At 36.0% G+C, this 10,747-nt stretch overlaps 2 protein-coding genes across 3 annotated transcripts; both read right to left on the reverse strand.

Moving 5' to 3' along the window:
* Positions 1 to 437: 437 nt before the first annotated feature.
* Positions 438 to 6,235, reverse strand: LOC133311839 (E3 ubiquitin-protein ligase SDIR1). Of its 2 annotated transcripts, none has more exons than XM_061512950.1 (9): positions 6,007 to 6,235; positions 4,825 to 4,973; positions 4,606 to 4,660; positions 4,445 to 4,497; positions 4,114 to 4,342; positions 3,819 to 3,933; positions 3,087 to 3,129; positions 2,333 to 2,458; positions 438 to 751 (listed from the first exon to the last, which is right to left on the reverse strand). In XM_061512950.1, exons 2-9 carry the CDS (start codon positions 4,900 to 4,902, stop codon positions 632 to 634), a joined length of 819 nt encoding a protein of 272 aa, XP_061368934.1. In that variant the 5' UTR covers positions 4,903 to 4,973; positions 6,007 to 6,235; the 3' UTR covers positions 438 to 631. The 2 variants fall into 2 exon arrangements, with proteins under 2 accessions (XP_061368934.1, XP_061368933.1); XM_061512949.1 differs by having other exon boundaries at positions 3,087 to 3,132.
* A 2,249-nt stretch (positions 6,236 to 8,484) lies between these two features.
* On the reverse strand, positions 8,485 to 10,275 carry LOC133311848 (aspartic proteinase PCS1-like). Its single transcript, XM_061512969.1, has one exon. The coding sequence runs from the start codon at positions 10,116 to 10,118 to the stop codon at positions 8,790 to 8,792; it is 1,329 nt and encodes a 442-aa protein (XP_061368953.1). The 5' UTR covers positions 10,119 to 10,275; the 3' UTR covers positions 8,485 to 8,789.
* Between the last annotated feature and the right edge of the window lie 472 nt (positions 10,276 to 10,747).

Genomic DNA, 10,747 nt, shown 5'->3' on the forward strand with positions numbered 1-10,747 from the left:
TAAAGCTCGTACTTGTAGCTGAATAATTTTACCATTTTGTTTAAAAGCAATAGTCAGACAAAAATAAAAATGTATGCATAAATATAAAAGTCAAATCACAAGTTAAAAAAGCTAAATATGTAAAAACTAAAAATTCGGTTTATTTAACAAATGAAGCAAACTTTTTAACTTCTTAATAAACCAAATCACAAGCAAATTTACGAGCTAACTTGACTCATTACTAACCCTACAAGTGACTAACGAAAACACAATGACCAAAGGTCTCATTTGGTACATAGACACCCAATCCCATTCGGGAAAAAAGTATAAGGAAAGTAATATGTTGCACCGAATCTCTTAAAAAACTTTTTAAGAGAAGGGGGCATGCTATAAGAGTTGCACCGAATACAAATAAAAGGCAGAAAAACGTGTACATGCTATTTGGTTTAACACAGCGACCCAAGAAACTTCGTAATTTCAATGGGAAACAAATTTTATAACTTCTATAGTTGTTATACGGTATTCCTCATATCACTAAGTCAGGGTAATTACACGAATACTAGTCATAAGCCACTAGCTTACATACATGATGAGAGTAAGTTACAGTTATAGTAGATTATAATCACACGTCCATACATAAGTTTTAGACCATTCAAACCATGTCAGCGATATCATTATGTCCACTGTCATTCCACCCGGATCCTGCTCGGAATTTACAGACAGGGCAAGTCCCTTGTTGCCGCAGCCAGGGATCAATGCAATTAGCGTGAAACTTAGAAGAAGAAAAAAAAATAAACCAGGTGTCAGTATCACATTTAGATAAATAAATAAATACAGGGTAACAACCAGAAGATTTTTAGTAAATTATAGAATTATTCCTAAGATATTAGTCAATAATTGTTCATAAGCATGTAGATACCAGTATTTACTTTCCTAAAAACCCAAATGTTTTTGTTTACAATGACTAAAAAATAACAAAATACTTCAAAGAACTTTTTTAAAAAATGGTTTTAAAGATATTGCACCTTTACAAACAGTTTTTAGATTGATAGATGAAAGAAATTTTCGTGGCATATAAATATAAGGTTAAATGTTTCTTGTTGAGATATATAAAACCATTAATGTAGCCTCATCCAACAGCTTAAGCTTTTGGGTTGAATTGGTTCTTTACATGGTATCAGAACCTCGTGTCCCGGGTTCGATTCTCGCCCCCCCCCCCCCCCCCCCACCCCCACACTTTCTCTAGTGGAATTTCTTTCTTCGCACAGGTAGGTGGACCTGTGCATCGTCCACCCTTCAAGCCCAGTGGGCTCTCATGTGAGGGGGCGTGTTGAGATATATAAAATCATTAATGTAGCCTCATCCAATAGCTTAAGTTTTTGGGTTGAATTGGTTTTTCACATGTGCATCGTCCACCCTTCAAGCCCAGTGGGCTCTCATGTGAGGGGGCGTGTTGAGATATATAAAATCATTAATGTAGCCTCATCCAATAGCTTAAGTTTTTGGGTTGAATTGGTTTTTCACATTTCTCACGTTGTAGGAGATAAATTTATCTTTACACACACATAAAAGTTTGCGGAACCCATATTTTTTTTCTCTCTCTCTTCTTCTCTCATGGGCCTATATAAGCCCCACACTTTTTTTTTTTTGGTAACTGATCCTAATTACCTCTGTGAGGCGAATCAGAACCTCCCAGTATCCCCACGGGTTCGACTCTTTGAGCCGCCTATGAGACTAATCCAGAGTTCGGGTGCGAATCCAAAGATTACGGTACTTATGCCCCTCCCAGATGGTGTTGGTGGGATTCGAACCGAGGTCCTCTCCCACCACTCAGTCCCCATGCTACCAACTGAGCCATCACACTTGGGTAGAGCCCCACACATTTTTATGTATGTATAAGATAAACTTATCTCCTACAACATAAGAAACACTAAACCCATAATGATATACAATAAAAGATTTTGTTTTTAACTGCACTGCAGGTGCCTCTTCTACGGATACACAACTTAAGTGGCTCAAGCTCATAATGGAACATCCAAAGAAAAGAAAGTCTTCAAAAACAGAGACAAAGCCAGCAATAACCTATATATCCAATATCAACTGTAGCTGAGATTTGCAGGATTTCAACAACACTAGTACTTAGTGGCAGAAAAATGGTGATTAAAACTTCACATTTAAAAGCCTGCTCTTCCTTCTCATGGAGTTCAAAGTAACTATATTATTTTCGACTTCTTGCATGCACTAGTGACTCATGATCGTTAGCAGAGACGAATTGACAAAATGTATCATTAGACAAATACGAAACAGAAACTATTCGCTAAAAAGATACAAATTGGTAAGCTATGGAACAAACCTGATGCAAGCAGGGCAAGCTACGCAGTACGTCTCCAACATTAACTTGCTCCAAGCATACACTGCAAGTGAGCTCATCATCAGAGGCTTTGATGCTTCCAACTGCATTCGAATTATCTTGCTTCTTCTGCCACAAATGAAAAGCAATAAATCATGTCAACCTCTCATTCCACACTAACTGCTAATAAAATGAAAAGTTATACTATTTGACAGTAAGGAAAAATTAACAAAATAAATGTTGTATACTTGTATGATTCTTTTGTTATTTAAATCCCCCATGAGAACATCAGGCGGAGGACAATTCCAAAGACTTAGAATGAATAGACGCACAATGGTGGATGTAAATGATAACATGATTTCCACTCCCCATTAAACCTCGACGAAGGTTGGGTGAGAGTAATCATTGTGCGCAACCTTATTCTTACATAATTGCAAAAAGGCTGATTTCCGAATTTGAACCCGTGATTTTTCAGTCACAAAGAACAGCTTTACTAAATGATAATATGATATTCAAGAAAATAATGTAATGGCATTGACTATTTTCAAACTCCTCAACCAAGATAAATGGGCTATATATCGATATCAAAGTCACTGCATACAAATGCAGTTTGAGGAGTATCAGCATTTTCCCATATTGTTAGGAATAATGCAGGAAAATAATGCAGAAAAATAAGTGAAGTTCTCATGGGATGCAATGTAATTCACTTGTTCAGTCCAAATGAAGAGGGGGCGAAGTCCAAGGATATAGTTGATACCTCAGCAGAAGTGGAAGATGAAGCTTGTGGCATTGAGGAAATACTGCTGTAAGGAAAAGCAGCTTCTTGTCAAATATCAGTTCTATGACTTTTACGAGCTTATGTAGACTCCATAAAATTTGTAAATCAAGTAGTAATTTCCCATTTCAACAGGCATTTTAAGTAGATACTACTAGTAACTGACATGTGAAAATGTACTAATATATATATATATATATATATATATATATATATATATATATATAGACCCATACACACATACATGATATTCATGTCCTGTACAATTTCACATGTAAGTTGCTAGTATAGAAAGTATAGTTTAAGAAACTCTTCGCATATCATATAAAATGGCTACACAATATAGAGAAATAATATACATCGCTAAAGTTACCAAAAATTCTTGTCCCAAATGACATGGCAGTCCAAATCAGCATTTCCATTTCATCAATCAATAACAAAAGGTAACATAATTTCTTTACGTATCTTTAATTTTTTACCCTCATATGTATCTTCAAAATTTGATAGAAGAAATGACAATAATGAGCTGTATTTTTGGCTGCATCATTTTTGACAAAAAATTTACTGCAAGTTTTGGTACATTTACCATTACTCTTAAGAGTTTATTTTCTCTTTTCGGGATGAAAGCAAACTCTTAGGGATAGAATTATTGGTTTACGATATAAAAACCCATTTAAAGGGAGGATATAACTAGAGATCTGACTGAGTACTTACCTTTGGGGACCAGAAACCTTGTATTTGTGGACGGGAAGAGCATTTATCTCTTCTTCAGTCATAGAAGGTGAAGCAGAAACATTATCTGAATCCAGAGCTCTTAACGTTTCATAATCTGAAATTAAAAAAATAAAAATAAAAATAGAAGATAAGAATAATCTGTATATGAATATATTATATAACACATCAGAAGAGAGCACATATATTAACTACAATAGAACTGGTTTTCAGAAAGTTCTAAAGAATCTCATAAGCAGTAAAGGAGGAATTAATATCATAAAAAGAACTACAAAACCTAGATCATCAAACTCCCGATCAAGAAGTGCAAGCTGAAGTCTGAGACCCTGCAGACGCCCTCGGCTTGTGAGTGCTATTGATGGTGGCATATGCAACCGCAGTTCCGTGTGGCCAAGAAGGCCACTGGCTGCTGCCGCATGAGCTTGGGCCTGCGCTTGAAGCTGTTGACATGTTGCATACATCCTTAGCATTGTAGCCATCAAGAAAACACCAAGCACCAGCCAAAGCTACAAACAGAAAGAAGACCTCATAAACCACTTCAATAGTTTAAAATGTCAATTTTTTTTCATGAAAAACTTGCATGCCTTGTTTAATTACCATGACCTTACCAGAAAATTTGGTGACATTTGGTGAGAGTTCAGTATCATGAATAACAGGAGAACTACAACATAAAAGCAGTAAGTTAAGAACTGGATATTGAAGAAGATATAGAAAAAGAATTGATCTGCACCAAAAATGATAAAACAAACATAAATGAGAATACTAATACCTGTCACAAGAAAAGTGAGTGAATTGGAATTACTAGGACGTGCTGTATGAACACGCTGAAGAAAAAATTGGAATCAATATGAAGTTGATGTTGTTAAATAAACTATATATATGATAATGCTATTATTCATAAAACTAGAAAACACAGAATCAATAAATCATCACATATTTCAGCTATGCTAAAATATTTATGCTGATAATTGACACATAACGTACATACCAATGCACGCCTCTCATGTATAAATCCAGGAAACCCATTTTCCATATCTGCTCTTGTTCCTCGAAAAACAAAACTCATGGCTCTATATATTTCGAAATTTGAATCAAAACTTCATGGGTTGCTAGACCAGAATCAAACCTTCCAGTATTCTGAAATATAAAATAAAATTGTAGTCAGTAAACAAGAAATCAAAAGTTCAAAATACATGCTTGAGTGTGAAGATCAATACGATTCACATAAAGGATGAAATAGAAAAAACCCTAAAATTCCAGATAACTATATCAAGAGAGACTGCATCCAACATACCACATTCTAAGCCTACCAGGATCATCCCTTAGATCTCCCAATAGCATAAAAAAATATCACTTATCTGAAATCTTTACCATCAAAATGACATAACCACAAAAATAAACTAAGAGGAAATAAAGGGATAAATTTGGGCCAACCTTAACAATAAATAACTAGTTAAGACACATAACTCTCAAACATTTCAAAGTAATCCATGAACTTTTCAAATTGCTTCAATTACACATAGAACATGATCCTAAAATATATTTCACCTATTCTGTTTATTCAATGCAGGCAGCATTGATGAAAATTTATGGTTCCTAGCGTTTGGTACAACAGTTAGAAAAATATATTTTTCCCTGTATCAGACATAAGTAACACACCATAGATTAACGTATTCTAATTTTCAAGTTATTTTCCTTAACGAAATCAAGCCCTCCATCCATCTCTATAACAACTACCACACCCATCCACCAGCTCCAATCATCGGCTAAATAAACTTAAAGAATCAAACAATTGCCTGCCAGTTACTGAGCCTTAATCCATTTTCATTAAGAACACACCAAACACCAGAACCTTGGTGCCAAACCCATTCAAGCCTTACAGACGATTACACAATATGCAAGAATCCAATGGAGATACTCATGTAATCGAGGAAAACACGAATTAAGATAATAACATCAATCAGTCATATTCCCGGCATTAACCAGGTGCAGATCATCCACAAAATAAAAAATAAATAAAAAACCCTAGCTCAATCTCAAGATCACTTTAAAGGGAATATAAACATTAAAGAAACGCATCAAAAAGAAATCATTGTCAGAACATTTTCGATGATGAAAACCGAATCAATGCAGTGCGCGAAAGCCTCGACAATCGGAGAGAGAAACTTACGGAAATTGATGAGGAACAACAGCTGAATCCGATTGAGGCAGTGATCAGAAACAGCTTTTAGATTTCGATCGAAAAATAAACGTTGGATTGGATCTTCTTTTGTTGTACCTATCGATTCGATTCGAGGTAGAAGATCACGGAAACCGAGAATCGGTGATTTTTTTTTCCCCTTTTTTGATTTTTGTTAAACAAAAAAGACAAACCAGTGGTGTATGATAATCCCGCCACGTATTTTGTAAATGCCTTTCGAGAAGAATGGAATAGCTCTAAAAATAATTCACACAAAATACGATAAACAAAAATATGAAAAAAAATGAATAATAATTTTACAGTTAATTGGTTTGAAATTTAAATAAATTTTAACTTGTTTACTTAATTTGAAATAGCTTAATTTGGATACCAAAAAAAAGAAATAGCTTAACTTTAAAATTAAGTATGTATTTGAATTAGTTTATTTTTTATATAATATTTTAAAAAGGTTTTAAAAAAATTTATCTTTTAATCATCTCTGATAAATCATAACTAATTAAGTATTGAATTCATGGTAACAGCGATCAATCCAATTGATCTTATCTCACAATAATGTTATCAGCACAAATTGTTTTGATTTGGAGTTTGTTTTTCGCTTTTGCACCTTTTCTTTGTGACGTTTACTGGTACAGTGGTAGGTAAAAAATTTCTTTGTAAGGCACCAAAAGTTATACGTCGTCGTTTTGATCAGTAGCGACTTTTTTACAAAAACATTTACTCGCTAAGGCATTTTACGTTAATCGAAATTAAATCACAAATTTAGTAATATTTAGTACACTATTGTGGAAATTAAAAATTAAATTTGTTTCGGGTGAACACCAATGTGGAGTAAAGATGCTAGTAATTATAGCTATGGAGCAAGTGAATCAGGTGACTAGCAATGATGGATTCAACACCTCTAACCGAATTACCGAAGTCCGATGGTGCAAACAAAAGAGTGTGTACGAGAGATCTCTGAAACAGTAACTGCTATGAGACTTAGCAAATATGGTAGAATGCAATGAGTGTGAAATGTCTTCTTAAGTAGGGTGTTCATCAACCGATCCAAATCTATTCAATTCAAATCGCGGTGACCGAACAGAAAAATCGATAATCGAATAAATCCAAAATCGAAAGAAAACTGCAAATTTTAATTGGATTGGATCGGTTTTTGGATTGGTTGATGAAAACTGTTCCAATCCAAACCGATCCAATATATTAATTTCCCTCTACCTACTCGGGTCTTTCCCCAATCATAGCTAAAAAATTTCTAAACTCAAGAAAAAATCTAGTTACATCTCATAACAAAACTTTATCTGTGTAGAGTTTCATATCTCATTGTCCAAAAAAAAAACTACATTATCGTTTACTGGTGCTTTTGTATTTCAATTTTTTTTTTACAAAGCTAATATATACAAAAGATGTTATTTGGACAATAATCATGAAACAAATTTTATGATTTTCAAAAAATCGAAAACCAATCCAATCCAAACCGAAAAAATTGGATCGGATCGGATCGAATTTGAAAAAAAATTCAAATCGATTGGATGATTATATGATCAAACCGAAAGGATTGGATCAGATGATTTTTGCTTCCAAAATCAATCCAATCCAAATCGCGAACACCCCTACTCTTACAGGCACAATATGTGCATTTATATAGACTTTGAGTAACAATTATTGTGAGAGTCAGGAGAGTGACCGTGGGTAGTAAAAAAGGAAGTGAGGATCGTGGGTACATATACACCACTCACACTCATGAGCTGAAACTCTATCCAAATAGGCCCTAGCCAAGTGAGAAACAAAATTAAATTACAATAAGAATATATTGAAAGTCATGTAAAAAAAATGTGCAATAAGAAAATAAAAAACAAACTTGATTGAATTACACTAACCGAGTAAATCCTATCACAAAGTGAAAAGTTAAAATAAAATTAATTGATTAAACAAAAATAAGCACAAGGCAAGATTAAAACCAGTTAACAATATAAGCATACAAAACGTATTCTCACCAAAATAGTAGAACATAGACTCATCAAATGTGTTTTTTTGTTTTTAAATTCCTCAAACCTATTATCATTTTCTGAAATTATAGAAATATATTCTCACTTCCAAGTGTGGAAATATCATTTTTCATGCTAACACTATTACTACATCTACACGCTACACTTGTCGTGTGTACACATTACCAAACAAATTTGAAATTGACCGTGACACAAACAACAACAAATTAAAATTTAAGAACAAAACTAGTACAACTGATATTTACCAAACCTACGTGGCTTTTTCTTTCTACCACTGCACACACTCCGATCCATGACCCACCCATAAAATTAAGAGTTTGATATTTTTCATATTACAAGATAGTATGTTACGGACATAAAATTTTCTTTTACAACATCACTCGTCCTTAAAACTAATCTCCACAATGGTAGGGCCATAAGAAAAACAAAAAAAAATCGGACAAAAAAAAATCGGATCCAAGGTTAGTAAGAGCTAAGGACATATATATATATATAGTAAGAGCTAAGGACATATATATATATATATATATGGATTTTATAATTCTCATTTAACATGAGAATTATAATTTTTCTACACACCCTTCGATTTTCGTGCTAACATGAGTTCTACATATAATTTTTTCTAACACATGGGTCTCACATACTTTTTATCTTTACAACATAAGATTTCAATTCTCCTTCGACACGAGAATTATAAAACCCTATATATATATCCAAATCTAAGGACCCATTTTGGAACTAAGTCCACGTCTAAGGACCCATGCCTAATCGTTGACTCGCAAGTTCACACTTAGTGTAAGCAAATCCAACTCTAGAGTTGACCAAATCAAACTCCATCCACACGTTCTGTTGATGATGATGCCCAATAACATAAGCTTCAATTCCCAACAAGTCAGAGTTTCCAAACGTGAAACAATACACCTGATCTCTCCCCTTCGCCACGTCATCCACCCGATACAAGAGTTTCTCCCCCGACACACTCATCTCCGCCCATTCAAACACCAACGTCACCGCCGGTAGCGGCGGAAGAACCGACCCGACCCGGTAACACAAGTCCATGGATCCCTGGAACACGAAATTCGGGTCGTCAAAAAGGGTCAGCACTCCTTTCGTCTGGGCAACGAACTCTTCCCTCAAAGCGGTGTAAACCGACCCGAGAAGAAACGTGAACTGGGTACCCGAGTCCACCATGGTCTGACCCGCCCCGGTGTGGTCCGGCGAGAAAACCGATTTGGGTACCTGCAGAGCCTTCTGCCCGACCCGGATTCCCTCGAGTCGGACCGTGTATGCGACCCGGTCGAAGTACGGCAATGGGGTGGATATTTTGACGAGGGGCGTGTACTTCAACGGCCCAAGCCACGAGAAAGTGGCGTCGCCGAGGAGCAACACGCCGGAGGAGTGGTAGCCGGAGATGCAGTACGAGAATTTGGGTATACCCATTTGGTTCACAAACGAGAGCGACCCGCGGTTCATGCCCATTAACCCGGTTGTCTTGGAGTCCTCGTTGGGGTTAGAACTGAACCCGGAATCCATGCACCCGAATATAGTCCCGGGTTGTGCTGACCCGCCGATGAAGAACGTCTCGGTGGCGAGGTTGCCTTCGATGGAGGAGGCGTCGGCGTAGGAGACGGTGGCGTGGCAGAGTTTTTTCGGGTCGCAGGAAACGGGTATGGAGAAGTCCCGGGTTCGGGTCTTGCAAACGGGTGAGGTGCAGGGTGTGGGTGTGTAAGAGGAAGAGAGGAGTGGGTTGAAAATGGAGTTTAAATTTGGGAATTTTTTGCAGTGAAGCCATGAGAGTTCACTCCCTGTGTCGAGGACCATGGTAACACTCTGTGGGGGCGAGCCTACGGTTAGTGAAACTGTTAAGGTTACATTATGCTGGAAAGAGATTTTACGTGAAGAAGGTTTTGGAACTGAAACAGAACCATGTGGGAGTGTTTGGGCTTTTAAAGGCAATATGAGGAGGGTTTGAGCTGAAGATGAGACAGAAGAAACACTTGTTTGAATTTGAAGGAAAATGATGAAAAGGGTTGTTGTAAGAGAAGGAAGGAGGAGAAAAACAAGGGGAGAAGAGGCCATATTTAATTTGATTTGGAGGTGTCTTTGTTTTTTGAGTTGGAGCTTTCAAATTTCAATGAAAATTAAAATGAAAGACAGAGAAGGGGGTGATGGATTGTCCTATGAGACAGTCAGTGTATGGTGGTGAATTGTGTGTACTATCTCCAACTTGAATATATATAGCTGGAATGAACTTGAATCATGTCGTGACATGCAAGGTTAAGTGTACGATTTTGTTTGCTAGCCGTCTTCAAAATAGGTGGACTGTGTAGCACTAGCAGCAACCTTTACAATGATGATTATTCTTGTTATATGGTATTTGACTGCATTAATATCTTTAGTATTTTCACACTCATTTTATTATTCCTTATACAAATAGTGCATTATTTCATTCTAGTATTATTCTTCGGCAGAAAGTGCATTTTATGTTCTTAACCAACTCATATTATATATGGCACTGATGCTCATTAGTTGATTCCCCTAATGACATGATTAATTTGAAAGGTGAGCTAAAAAGAAAGGAAGGAAGAGAAAGTTTGATGCTGGCAACGCTTTCTTTAGGAAAAATATCTCTCTCTAGAAGGTACAACCATACCATAGACATAAAGTGCCGAGTTTTAGGAAAAACGGGAAAAAAAAGGTTCAGCTTT

Source organism: Gastrolobium bilobum, unplaced genomic scaffold (assembly GCF_033153095.1).
Source record: "Gastrolobium bilobum isolate Gb01-03AN ecotype WA unplaced genomic scaffold, APGP_CSIRO_Gbil_v1 utg739, whole genome shotgun sequence".
Classification (NCBI taxonomy): domain Eukaryota; kingdom Viridiplantae; phylum Streptophyta; class Magnoliopsida; order Fabales; family Fabaceae; genus Gastrolobium; species Gastrolobium bilobum.

Bases quoted from the DNA above. Each gene is read 5' to 3' on its own strand.
- LOC133311839 (XM_061512949.1), bottom strand. From the start codon at position 4,902: ATGAGTTTTGTTTTTCGAGGAACAAGAGCAGATATGGAAAATGGGTTT. The intron at 3,133-3,818 runs GTAAGTACTCAG...TTTTCCTTACAG, and splicing joins AAGGTTTCTGGTCCCCAAAG to CAGTATTTCCTCAATGCCAC. The intron at 752-2,332 runs GTTTGTTCCATA...TCTTCTTCTAAG, and splicing joins GCTTGCCCTGCTTGCATCAG to TTTCACGCTAATTGCATTGA.
- LOC133311848 (XM_061512969.1), bottom strand. From the start codon at position 10,118: ATGGCCTCTTCTCCCCTTGTTTTTCTCCTCCTTCCTTCTCTTACAACA.